This window comes from Mastigoproctus giganteus, chromosome 2 (genome assembly GCF_048544385.1).
Source record: "Mastigoproctus giganteus isolate SK-2022 chromosome 2, ASM4854438v1, whole genome shotgun sequence".
Classification (NCBI taxonomy): domain Eukaryota; kingdom Metazoa; phylum Arthropoda; class Arachnida; order Uropygi; family Thelyphonidae; genus Mastigoproctus; species Mastigoproctus giganteus.
In genome coordinates, this window is record NC_143576.1 from 175992649 (window position 1) to 176007224 (window position 14576).

Consider the following 14576-nt stretch of genomic DNA (forward strand, 5'->3'; position numbering starts at 1 on the left):
AAAATGACTCCTTTTATGATCGCACCGTACTTGTACTTGAATGAAGTACAAGTACGGTGAATTTCGTAGATCTGATTGTCATGGAGTAACTTTCCAACATTTGCTATACATGGCAATGAAAATTATGTGAATGCTTATCCAGAAAATTTGCAAATTGCATTTAAATCTACAAATGCTTTAGTTGCAGATGAAACCCATGAAGTGGTTGCACAAGATTTATACCACGGATATCATTCTGAAGAACAATTAGCAACTATGCGAAATAAAATTCATAAAATGTCAGTGACTGAAACTGCAGGACTTCCATACATCCTACCATTATTGAAAGGAAAACCGTACATGATTACTACAAATATAGATATGGTCAGTGGATTGGTAAACGGTGCAATCGGTACTTTAGTATATTTCGAATTTAAGGACGACAAAACAGTTAGAGTATCGATGAAATTTCCTGAGTCAAAAATAGGACATAACCTTCAATCTCGTTATAAACAATATGTGAAAGATAAACATTTACCTAGTCAATCTGCACCTATTATAAAATGATCAACTATGATTCCATTCAAGAACAATAGGAAATTAACATGTAGACGTACACAATTTCCTTTAGTATGTGCTTGTGCTTTGACTATACATAAATCTCAAGGAAGGACCTTCGACAAAGTTGTATATAATTATGAGAAAGATCATCAACAGCAACTTGTATATATGGCGCTATCTCGAGTGACCTCATTGCAAGGTTTATATATTACAAATCCCCATGACAATTTCACATTTCACCATGACAAAGCTACTAGTAATATAGAACTTGTGCTGAACTCGATCGCCTTAAAAATAATAAGCTACCGTCTCTCCAGGATGAAATGCAAGATTTCATACGAAGTGGTATATCTATATCGTCAATGAATGTACAAAGTTTACAGGCCCATGTTTGAGATATCGAAACGGACACAATCTTACAGCAATCCAAAGTATTGATATTAAGTGAAACGTGGTTGGATTTTCACTTAAACGTGGTTAAGTGAAACGTGGTTTTTATGCAGCATCAGCCAAAAAAAAAAAAAAAAAAAACACACTTCCACTTCACCCCTCTGTTCGTTCAAAATACCTGTCCAGCTGTGCCTTAAACTTATTTAGGCTATCGACCTCCACCACAAGGGATGGAAGTCTGTTCCACCAACCAACCACCCGCTGGCTAAAGGCAAATTTCTGCACGTCTATCCTACATCTGTCTTTCCTCAATTTGAATTTATGCCCTCTCAGGTGATTTTTCTGAGCTAGAGGAAGAATCCCATCAGCATTGAGCATGCTTAAACCATTCAAGGCTTTATACACCTCTATCAGATCACCTCGCTGGTGCCTAGTCTCCAGACGCTGTAATTTGCAAAACTTAAGCCTTTCTTCGTAAGAGCACCCCTTTGTTCCATTCACTAATCTTGTTGCCCTTCTCTGTACTCGTTCCAGCAGCTCTACATCCTTTTTGAAATGAGGCCTCCAGACCTGTATACAGTACTCTAGGTGTGGCCTGACCATCACCTTATACAATGGAATAATCACCTCCTTATCCCTGCTGGAAAAATTCCTGTATATCATTGACAATACTCCATGAGCTACTCTTGCAGCCCGTCTGCACTGCTCAGAGAACTTCATATCTGCCTGCACAACTACCCCCAAGTCCCTTTCATTCTCTACCACTGTCAGTGTAGTACCACAGAGTTGATACGTTGCTCTGGGGTTGCTGTTTCCCATGTGTAGTACTTTACATTTGTCAATGTTAAACTTCATTTGCCACCTCTCAGCCCATCTGCTCAACCTTTCCAGATCCTGTTGCAGCAGCATAGTGTCAGTAGTGTCCTTGACAACCCTGCCAACCTTTGTATCGTCTGCAAACTTGGACATTAAGCCCGATATACCATCATCAATATCATTTATAAATACAGAAAACAATAATGGACCCAACACTGAGCCCTGAGGGACTCCACTAATAACATCAGTCCACGATGAGCAGTGTCCATTGATTACCACTCTCTGTCTTCTCCCCCTCAACCACCCCTTTATCCATAGCAGCAATTTGCCTCCAATGTCACACTGCTCCAATTTGTGTAGCAGTCTTCCATGTGCAACAGTATCAAAAGCCTTTCTAAGATCCAAGTATATAATATCAAAGTTATTCCCTGCATCCAGTTCTTTTGTGACTGCATCATAGTATCCAATCAAGTTGGTCAGGCAAGACTTCCCCTTAACAAAACCATGCTGTGTCTGAGCTATAACTGAAGTCTTGTCTAAATGATCCTGCAGTGCTTCTTTAACCAGTGCCTCCATTAATTTTCCTGGAACAGAAGTTAAGCTCACAGGTCTATAATTACTTGTGTCAGCCTTTGATCCTCCTTTGTGAATTAGGGTCACATTTGCACATTTCCAGTCTCTGGGTACCTCCCCTGAGTCCAAGGAAGCTCTCATAATTATGGCTAAGGGTTTGCTTACTTCCTTTGCTGCCTCCTTTAATATAACTGGATAGATCCCATCCACCCCGGGTGCCTTTCTTGTGTTTATCTTCAACAGTTTCTCCTCCACTTTACTCCCAGTTATTTCAAGATTCTGTAGCTTACTGCTAGAGTTGAATACACCTCTGGCATTCCCCTCGCTGAATAACTCCTCATGTGTGAATGTCGATGCAAAATATTCATTTAGTTTTTTAGCTACCTGAGCAGGATCATCAACACTTGACCCATCAATATCAAGTGGACCAATCTGATTCATCCCCTTCCTTCTAGAGTTTACATAAGTAAAGAACTCTTTGCTGTTTTTCTTTGCATCCCTTACCAAGGATTTCTCGTAATCTGCCTTCGCCTGCCTAACCTCCTTTGTAACTTGGTTGCATATCAACTTGTATCTATCATAGGCTTCTGTGTCATGTGTTAATTTGTATGTATCCCATGCATTTTTCTTCTCTGCCATATGCCTCATTAGTTCATCTGACATCCATTTTGGCCTAAACCTTGAACAATATTTCTTAGTTGGTATGTAAAGCCTAGTAGCTTCCAAGATAAGTTCTTTGAATGCTTCCCATTTTGAATTTGCTGTTGGTAACATCATCAGTTGGTCCCACTGTATAGAATTTAAATACTGTCTCAGTCCATCGTAGTCGCCTTTACGGAAGCAATAACCCTTCCCTTTACCCCTAATGGTAGTTACCTCTTTGAGTAAATCCCACTTCAGCACACTGTGATCACTGCCACCTAGTGGTTCATTTATCTGCAGATTCTTAATGCATGAAGAATCACTGCTGATAATCAAATCAAGAGTATTACTCCCTCTAGTTGCCTCCCGAACATGCTGATGTAGAAAACAATCATCCAATAAATCCACAAAAGCCCTGCTAGTGTGTGAGTAACCAGCCCCCAAATTCCAGTCAATATCTGGGAAATTAAAATCTCCCATTATAAGACACTCTGATTTACTGGCCCACTCTATTTCCCTGTACAGTTCCTTATTATACTCATCAGAGTCATTAGGCCTATAGCACACTCCTACTCTCAATTTTGATCTCCCAATGTTTATGTCACACCAAACTCACTCCACACTGCACTGTCCAGCGATGTCGACTGGCTTCACTTCCTTGGTTTTTATGTGTTTCTTAACTAATAGCATAACCCCTCCCCCCTTCCTATCCTTTCTGTAGACGTTGTACTCCCCAAATTGCAGTTCTGCATCCCTTATATCTGTGTGACACCACGTCTCTGATATCCCAACAATATCTGCCTTCGATGTTTTGAGCAATACCTCAAATTCATCAAATTTATTTACTAAACTCCTAGCATTGGTGTACACGCAAGTATACCTGCACCTGTTTCTATTCTTAGCTACCCTAACACAACCCATGTGTTTACTTGTACCGCAATGGCTCCCAGCAGTCTCTGAAATACCATGCATCTTGTTTTTCAGGCTTCTGCTCATTCTAATAGAAGCAGTGCAAGAATCTCTTTCACCTCTACCAATGATGAACACATATAATGATGAACATATATTACTTAAACCATTCCAATGTGTGACTCAATTTAAAAGGTCGGATGTTCGTAGTGGTGATGTTGCGATTTATCAATGTGAAGGTTCAACTATCAGTACACCACATATCTTTGCACAACATAATAGCAGCAATGTGACAGTGGTATCAGATGAAATTGGAGACATTTGTGGATCTTTGTGCAAATTCAATAGTGAATCTATTTTCATCGTTCCCATATACATCACTCCAGGGATATCGTTAGATATAATTCAAAAATTCATAAACAAGAATTTGATGCCGTATTCCATTGAAGGTTTTAAATTAGCCAGTTCAGCAAAAGCCTGTGGCTTCCTTGCACTATATGACAAATACTGTTACTATTACTAAGAAGAAAAGTGACAGTGAAAAAGAAACTCAGTTTTTTAGATGCAGAGGAAACAATATTTGTGATGTGCTTATTCCAAGAGAGATTAGAGGTCAGGATAATCTCTAATAGAGATATGTGATCTTGTCTAGAAAGCTGAGTGTTGCTGAAGATAGAATAGAAGCAGAAGAATCCTTTCTGAGAGATATAAGACATGACTGAGTTTTAGAAGGATTTATATTAAGTTATCTTTGCCCCATTGGATAATTACCTGGAGATCAGCATTTAAGCAGTTGGTAGTAGATATTTGAGAAGTTGAAGCTGTTTGTACAAGCAAGTTTTCTCAAACTGCAAGGTGAAATGCAACATGCCATCATCAGCAAAACTATGGATAAGATTTGCAATCAGTGGAAAAAGGTTGTTAATATACATGAGGAAAAGGGTGGTGGTGGAAAGAACTGAACTGAAGGAGCATTAATGAAAAAGTTAGAAGCAGAGAGCCATCTGTATCACCAGTAGTGAGTGGTCAGAGAGGACTGGATACCCGAATTACAAAGAACAGTCAACAATTCATAAGATGGAAGCTTATTTAGAAGACCTTTATGAAAAACATGATCAAAAGCCTTTGAAATTTCAAGAGCAACTACTTCAGTTTCACCAAACTTTTCCATTGAACTTGTTCATAGGTGAGTAAAATAAGCCAATATATCACCAGTGGATCAACACTGACAGAATCCAGACTGGTAAACATTGATCAGGTGGAAGGTTTCTAGATAGTTTAGGAGTCGACAGTTAGTTGATTTCTCTGTTACTTTAGAAAGAGTAGAAATAAGTGTAATGGGATGATAACAGAATGGGGGGGGAAGGTTGTCACTCTTTTTTTGGGAACTAGTGGATATAAGTAAATTCTCACACAGAAAGAAAAATATCAGTGGAATAAGAAAGTGACACAGGATAGGGGCAAGCTCAAGAGCACGGGTTTTGAGAACAAGTGGAGAATTACCATCAGGACTTGGTGTTTTCTTGTCATCAAAACTTCAAATTCATTTTGATGGTAGACCACAGGAGCCATTGAATGGAGTGTACTGGGAATTGAAGGAGGTGGTTTACCAAGATCATCAATACAAGAGTTAGAATGCTAGCAGATTAGCTTTATCTTTAGTTGGGGTGGCAGTAGAACCATCAGGTTTTAACAATGGTGGGAGTAGCAGTGAGCAAAAGTTGCAGCCAAGCTTTGCTAAGAGACCAGAATGCTTGACTACCATTTGGACAAGAAGCAAGTTTTCTATTCTTAGCCTGTTCAAAATCTAGTTTGGACTGATTAATAACTGCTTTACAGTTGTTACAAGCTTTGGTGCAGCAGAAAATGAACCTGGAGATTTGGATGCAAGCCAGTTGCAATATCTATTACTGAATGTGTTTTTGCACTGCAAAAAAATAAAAAAAAAAAGAATGCATGTTTACAAAGTAAACATGCATTCTTCTTCTTAAGGGAGAAGACCCATATCATGCCCTGTACTAATAAATGCTGTACTTATCGAATACCTCTACTCTATTCAATGAAAATTACCTTCTGCCACCTGCCTAAAAAATATCTCGCTTCATATCAAATGACATAATGTGCTCTGTTACTTAGCTATACATTAGGTTGAATGATAAATGAATAAACCTGTGTGATTTTATGCAAAATGTAGTGCATTGGTATAAGCAACAAATGAGTGTTATCAGAAATTATAAACATTCAGAGTGTGCTTCAAGAACATTATCTGTTCTTCAGTAGTTTCTAAATATACTAGAGTATCACATTACAATAGAAGGGGGGTGTGGAATTGGAAGTTTCTCTGGAGTGAAAATATAATTTTTAATCACTTTAGGCTTCTAATGAACAAGGTATCATTACAAGCCACCTTATTCTAAAACCTGAAACCAGCTTAACCTTTCCTCTGTGGTTTATGGGCACTACAAAATTCCTGCCTATGTAGATATACTCCAGGATCGTTTCACACATTTTTCTTTGCCTGATATATCACAAGTTACTAACAAATTTACCATGTTTTGCTGAAACCATGATTATATTTATTGCTCTCTTTTATTTTTTGTAATGCCCAATACTTCTCAAGAATATACTCAGACATCAAAAAAGAATTAGTCACAGGAGAAATGGAATGTATAATATCTAGAATATTTAGAATATGGTAAAAATCACAATTTTTATGAATGATTTTACTGTGCATTAAATGATGAGCACTTGTTAGTACTTAAGTAAAATCTATACAAAATTTCAATATACTTTTTTTTTTTTTAAATTTATTATTGAATAATGGAATTGCAATGATAAAGTTATTTAGTGTATTAATTGTAAGGAAAGGAAAGAGGATGCCTACTGATCCTCTCCCCTATGAAAGATAGATAATGAAATCCCTATTTTTTAATTGTTAAAAGGAGTGGTAATATAATTTAATATTAATAAATATTAATATTTATTAATATTAGATATTTTTTCCCCTAAACAAAAATTTGCATTTATTTATACATGCACCTATCTGACTTGAAGAGGCTAAGTGACTAATCTGCTTCAGATTTACTTGGTTTAAAAAAAAAATTCTGTTTTTAAGAAATTTAAAATAATATATTTTAATATAAAAATATTTAATATTAATAAATATTTAAAAGGTCTTTTTGTTTTCTAAGGAGAAGTTACTGTTCAACTTTGTGAACAACCAACCAATGGAATTACATACTTCAGAGCTTTGATTGATGTTCCTCATTTTCCAGATGACTTAAAAATGTGTCTTCCATTATTTACTAATATTGTTACATGGTATGTAATACTTCCTTCTTTAATAATACACTTTGCATGAACAACATGTTTTGGAGTTAGTAGCATTAGCAAAGGCAAATGATGCAAGAAAGCAATCTTATATAGCATCAGCCAAAAAAAAAAACCCTTATTTCACCCATCCACTCGCTCCAAATGTTTGTCCAAGTTCTGCCTTGAATCTATTTAAGCTATCAACTTCTACAACGTCAGATGGAAGTTTGTTCCAGCAATCTACCACCCGCTGGCTAAAGGCAAACTTCTGCACATCTGTCCTACAACCATCTTTCCTCAATTTGAATTTATAGAGGCATGTGAGGCAAGAAAGCTTATGTACCATCAGCCAAAAAAAAAGAAGAAAATCACACAACCATTCCCTCTAAAGGTTTGTCCAGTTCCTCCTTGAATTTATTTAATCTATCAACTACAACGACAGGTGGAAGTTTATTCCAGCAATTAACCACCCGCTGGCTAAAAGCAAATTTCCACACATCTATTCTACAACTGTCTTAACTCAATTTGAATTTATGCCCCTTAGGTTCGTAATCTGAGCAAGCAGAAGAATCTAATCACGATTCAGCATGCTCAACCCATTCAAGACCTTATACACCTCAATCAGATCACCTCGCCGCAGGTGCCTACTCTCCAGCTGCTGCAATTTGCAGAACTTAATCCTCTCCTGGTAAGAGGATCCCTTCATTCCCCTCCCCAATCTTGTTGTACTTCTCTGTACACACTCAAGCAAATCTCTACATCCTTCCTAAAATGAAGCCTCCAGACCTGTACACAGTTCTCAAGGCATGGCCTGGCCATTGCCTTATACAAAGGGATAATCACCTCCTTTTCCTGGCTAGCAAAATTCCTGTATATCATTGACAAAACCCCATGACCTGCTCTGGCAGCCTGTATGCATTGCTCAGAAAACTTCATATATGACTGGACAATTACTCCCAGGCCTTTTTCATTTTCTACCACCCTAAGCATAGTTCCACACAGTTGGTACGTTCCTCTGGGATTACTTCTACACATATGCAGTACTTTGCATTTGTCAATGTTAAACTTCGGTTGCCACTTCTCAGCCCATCTGCCCAAAATTTCTAGATCCTGTTGCAGTAGCACACTGCCATTACTGTCATTAACAACCCTGCCAACCTTTGTATCATCTGCAATCTTCAACACTAAGCCTGATATACCTTCATCAATATCATTGATAAATATACAAAACAACAGTGGGCCCAACACTGAACCCTGTGGGACACCACTAATAACATTAGTCCACGAAGAGTAGTGTCCATTCATTACCACTCTGTCTGCTCTCACTCAACCACCCTTTTATCCATTATAGCAACCTATTCGTAATACCATTCTGCTCCAATTTGTACAGTAGTCTTCCATGTTCACACATTTTTCTTTGCCTGATATATCACAAGTTACTAACAAGTCTACCTGTCACTGTCAAAAGCTTTCCTGAAATCCTAATATATGATTTCAAAATTATTTTTTGCATCTAGTTTCTTTGTAACCACATCATAGTATCGAATCAAATTTGTCAGACAAGGCTTGCCCTTAACAAATCCATGCTGTCTGAATTATTGCTGGTCTTGTCTAGATGATCCAGCAAAGCATCTTTAATCAGTGACTCCATTATTTTACCCAGAACAGAAGTTAAACTAACTGGTCTGTAATTACTTGTGTCACCCTTAGTGAATCCCCCTTTGTGAATTGGGACATTTGCACATTACCATTTTAGCATTAGTAGAGCCATATGATGCAAGAAAGCAAGCTTATTCAGCATCAACCAAAAAAAAAAAAAAAAAAACACAACCACTACTCCCATTTCACCCCTCCATTCGTTCGAAATACCTGTCCAGCTGAGCCTTAAATTTGTTTAGCCTATCAACTTCAACAACAAGTGATGGAAGTCTATTCCACAAACCAACTGCCCGCTGGCTAAAGGCAAATTTCCGCAAATCTATCCAACATCTGTCCTTCCTCTTATACACCTCTATCAGATCACCTCGCCGATGCCTAGTCTCTAGACTCTGTAATTTGCAAAACTTAAGCCTTTCTTCGTAAGAGCAACCTTTGTTCCATTCACTAATCTTGTTGCCCTTCTCTGTACTCGTTCCAGCAGCTCTACATCCTTCTTGAAATGAGGCCTCCAGACCTGTATACAGTACTCGAGGTGTGGCCTGACCAATGCCTTATACAAGGGAATAATCACATCCCTATCCCTGCTAGAAAAATTCCTGCATATCATTGACAAGACGATGAGCTACTCTTGCAGCTCGTCTGCACTGCTCAGAGAACTTCATATCTGCCTGCACAATTACCCCCAGGTCCTTTTCATTCTCTACCACTATCAGCGTAGTACCACAGAGTTGATACGTTGATCTGGGGTTATTGTTTCCCATATGTAGTACTTTACATTTGTCAATGTTAAACTTCATTTGCCACCTCTCAGCCCATCTGCTCAACCTTTCCAGATCCTGTTGCAGCAGCATAGCATCAGTAGTGTCCTTAACAACTCTGCCAACCTTTGTATCGTCTGAAAACTTGGACATTAAGCTTGATATACCATCATCATTATCATTTATAAATACAGAAAACAACAATGGACCCAACACTGAACCCTGAGGAATTCCACTAATAACATTAGTCCACGTTGAGCAGTGTCCATTGATTACCACTCTCTGTCTTCTGCCACTCAACCATCCCTTTATCCATAGCAGCAATTTGCCTCCAATGCCACACTGCTCCAATTTGTGCAGCAGTCTTCCATGCACAACCGTATCAAAAGCCTTTCTAAGATCCAAATATATAATATCAAAGTTATTCCCTGCATCCAGTTCTTTTGTGACTACATCATAGTATCCAATCAAATTGGTCAGACAAGACCTGCCCTTAACAAAACCATGCTGTGTCTGAGCTATAACTGAATTCTTGTCCAGATGATCCTGCAATGCTTCTTTAACCAGTGCCTCCATTAATTTTCCTGGAACCGAAATTAAACTAACAGGTCTATAATTACTTGTGTCACCCTTTGATCCTCCTTTGTGAATTGGGGTCACATTTGCACATTTCCAGTCTATGGGTACCTCCCCTGAGTCCAAAGAAGCTCTCATAATTATGGCTAGGGGTTTGCTTACTTCCTTTGCTGCCTCCTTTAATATAACTGGATAGATCCCATCCACTCCGGGTGCCTTTTTTTATGTTTATCCTCAACAATTTCTCCTCCACTTTCCTCTCAGTTATTAGAAAATCATCTAGCTCACTGCCAATGTTTACTTCACCTACGACCTTCCCCTTCCTTAATAACTCCTCATGTGTGAATGTAGATGCAAAATACTGGTTTAGATTGTTAGCCACCTGAGCAGGATTCTCAATTGTTGAACCATCAACATCCAGTGGACCAATCTGATTCAACCCTTTCCTTCTTGAGTTTAAATAGGTAAAGAACTCTTTTCTGTTTTTCTTTGCATCCTTTGCCAAGGATTTCTCATAATCTTCTTTTGCCTGCCCAATCTCCTTTGTGACTTGGTTACAGACCAACTTATATCTATCATAGGCTTCCATGTCACCCATTAATTTGTATGTATCCCATGCATTTTTCTTCTCTGCCATATGTCTCATTAGTTCATCTGACAACCATTTAGGCCTAAACCTTGAACAGTATTTCTTGGTTGGTATTTAAAGCCTGGTAGCTTCCAAGATTAGTTCCTTGAATGCTTCCCATTTTGAATTTGCTGTTGGTAACATCATCAGTTGGTCCCACTGTATAGAATTTAAATACTGTCTCAGACCATCATAGTCGCCTTTACGAAAGCAAAAAAACCCTTCCCTTTACCTCTGGTGGTAGTTACCTCCTTGAGTAAATCCCACTTCAGCACACTGTGATCACTGCCACCTAGTGGTTCCTTTATCTGCAGATTCTTAATGCATGAAGAATCACTACTGATAATCAGATCAAGAGTATTACTCCCTCTAGTTGCCTCTCGAACATGCTGGTGTAGAAAACAATCATCCAATAAATCCACAAAAGCCTTGCTAGTGTGTGAGTGACCAACCCACAAATTCCAGTCAATATCTGGGAAATTAAAATCCCCCATTATAAGACTCTCTGATTTACTGGCCCATTCTATTTCCCTGTACAGTATCTTATTATACTCATCAGAGTCATTAGTCCTATAGCACACTCCTACTCTCAATTTTGATTTACCTATGCTTATGTCACACCAAACTGACTCGACACTGCCCTGTCCATCGATGTCGACTGGCTTCACTTCCTTGGATTTTATGTGTTTTTTAACTAATAGCATAACCCCTCCTCCTCCCTTCCTATCCTGTCTATCCTTTCTGTAGACGTTGTACTTCCCAAATTCCAGTTCTGCATTCCTTATATCTGTGTGACACCACGTCTCTGATATCCCAACAATATCTGCCTTTGATGTATTGAGCAATACCTCAAATTCATCAAATTTATTTACTAAACTCCTAGCATTGGTGTACACGCAAGTATACATGCACCTGTTTCTATTCTTAGCTACCCTAACACAACCCATGTGTTTACTTGTACCGCAATGACTTCCAGCAGTCTCTGAAATATCCATCTTGTTTTTCAGTCTTCTGCTCATTCCAATAGAAGCAGTGCAAGAATCTCTTTCACCTCTGCCAGTGGCTACTGTTAATCTATTAGTCTTTGTCTCCCCCCAAGCTAGCAGTTTTCGGACCCACCTAACACTGCCTCGATAGCATCAGCAAATATTCTTGCACCCTTTCTGTTTAAGTGTATCCCATCCCTGTAGAAGCAATCTCTCCTGTTAACAAGTACAGTCCAGGCTGAAAAAAATTCTACCCCTTGAGCCTTGCACAATCTTTCCAGGGCCGAATTGATCGACAAGGCTCTCATCATATACTCCCTCCTATCGTGTCTGGGCAGAATTGCAGACACTTTCAAATTCAACCTTACTTCACGGCTTTTTTTCAACAGTGACCTGTACTTGTTAAGTAATTGTGCCGGTCTCCTACTCTTAATATTATTAGTGCCAACGTGTACAACTATATCACCTTTTGTGCCCTTAAAAGATGATATTCGCTCTACAACGTCATCAACCTTTGCCCCTGGCAGACATACCCTGGTCCTGTTCCACCTATCCTTTTTACAAAGCATTTCCCCGTTTCCCTGACAATAGAGTCACCAAAAACTACTAGTTCCTGTGGGACCAGCGCATTCTGCCTTGGGGGCTGCCTCTGTGTTGCAAGATGACCAAGTGCAAGCTCTGGCGTTGATGTGGGCAGCTGAGAGCTTGATGGGCCCTCAATTTATTTCCTTCGAGGGCATCCACCCTGTCCTTCAAGGTCTCATATAGGCCCATAACAACGCTGAGTTGTCGCCTAATTTCCTTGCATCGTGCATACACAAAGACATCCCCCATGGCAGTATCATGTCCCGTACCCGATTGCTCCGCAAACATCAAGCAAACAGTGCATCTTAAAAGGCTGTGATTCAGAGGGCAACTGCCCCCCTCAGTTCTCCCCTGAGCCACAGCACTCCCATTAGCTTGAGCCTTTTGCTTTGCTGCTCTGGTCTGAGTCATGATTTCGATTTAATGTCAATAAAATTACAATTTCAGAACAAAATTAAAACCTTAAACTTGTATCTTAACACAGTTATAACGCTATATTTATTTTTCAGTATCGAGTGTTATCTACGAGTTCCCTTTATATAACTTCTGTATCAGGTTATGTATTAATTATTTGTTACGTTTGTACTCTAAGTCGTTATATATATATAGTTAAAAGTACAATTTAATTGACATCTCCAGTCCGTGGGGACTTCCCTTGAATCCAAGGATGCTCTCATAATTATGGCTAAGAGTTTGCTTAGTTCCTTTGCCTCCTCCTTTAATATAACTGGATAGATCCCATCCACCTCAAGTGCCTTTCTTATGTTTAACTTACATTTCTCCTCCACTTTGCACTCAGTTATTACAAAATCATTAAGCACTTTGTTACTGTTTGATAAACTTCTGGCATTTTCCTCCCTTAATAACTCCTCATGTGTGAATGTAGATGCAAAATACTCATCCAGTTTGTTAGCTATCTGAGCAGGGTCATCAACAGTCGAACTATCGATATCAAGTGGACCAATCTGATTCCTTTTAGAGTTTATATAAGTAAAGAAGTCCTTATTGTTTTTCTTAGCATCCTTTGCCAAAGATTTCTCATAATCTGCCTTTACTTACATAATCTCCTTTGTTACTTGATTACAGACTAGCTTATATCTGCCATAGGCTTCGGTGTCGTCTGATAATTTATATGTATCCCATGCATTTTTCTTCTTTGCCACGAGTCTCATTAGTTCATTTGACAACCATTTAGGCTTAAACCTTGAACAGTATTTCTTAATCAGTATGAAAAGCTATTAGCAGCTTCCACAATTAATTCCTTGAATGTTTCCTGCTTATAATTTGCTGTTGGTAACATCATCAGTTGGTCCCACTGTACAGAATTTAAAAACTGTCTGAGACCACTGTAGTCACCTTTACGGAAGCAAAAAACCCTTCCATTTACCCCTTTTTTTTTTTTTTTTTTTTTTTTTGATTTGGTAGTTGTTGGCGCATCGGCTTCTGTGGCCATATTGCACCTCCCAAGGTTTTTGCAGTACTTTGATCCAAGCCCGAGGCGGGAATCGAACCCGCGACCTTTGGGTTGCCGGGCAGGTACTTTACCCACTCGGCTAGCCCGGTCGGCCCCATTTACCCCTGATGGTAATTATATCTTTAAGTAAATCCCAATCAGTACACTGTGATCACTGCATCTAGTAGTCCCTTTATCTACAAATTGTTAATTCACAAAAAATCACTGCTGATAACCAGATCAAAAGTATTACCCTCTCTGGTTGCCTCTTGAACATGCTGCTGCAGAAAATAATCATCCAATAAATCCACAAAAGTCTTGCTGGTGTACAAATGACCAACCCAAAAGTTCAATATGTTTGAAATTGAAATCCCCCATTATAACACAATCTGATTTACTGGCCCATTCTATTTCTCTGTATAATTGTTCATTGTAATCATTAGACCTATAACACACTCCTACTCTCATTTTTGCTTTCCTAGTGCTTATGTAACACCAAACTAACTGAACATTGCACTGTCCATCTATGTCAAATGGATGCACTTCCTTAGATTTTATGTTTTTCTTAATTAACAGCATAACCCCTCCTCCCTTCCTATCCTGTCTATCCTTTCTGTACACATTGTACTCCCCAAATTCCAATTCTGCACCACTTCTCTGAAATTCCAACAGCATCCCCCTTTAATGTCTTGACCATCACTTGAAATTCATCAAATTTATTTACTATACTTTTAGTAAATAAATTCATA

General features: G+C 38.7%; 1 protein-coding gene across 4 annotated transcripts in view; it reads left to right on the forward strand.

The window, feature by feature from the left end:
* Positions 1–14576, forward strand: part of LOC150089770 (presequence protease, mitochondrial) — a 284476-nt gene that overhangs the window by 164878 nt on the left and 105022 nt on the right. For 3 of the 4 annotated variants that reach the window (XM_090389648.1, XM_090389650.1, XM_090389651.1), the window contains exon 16: positions 7062–7191. In XM_090389648.1, coding sequence (XP_090245774.1) covers positions 7062–7191 — 130 coding nt within the window. The remainder of the gene's footprint in view (positions 1–7061; positions 7192–14576) is intronic. The other variant, XM_090389649.1, reaches the window with a different exon arrangement.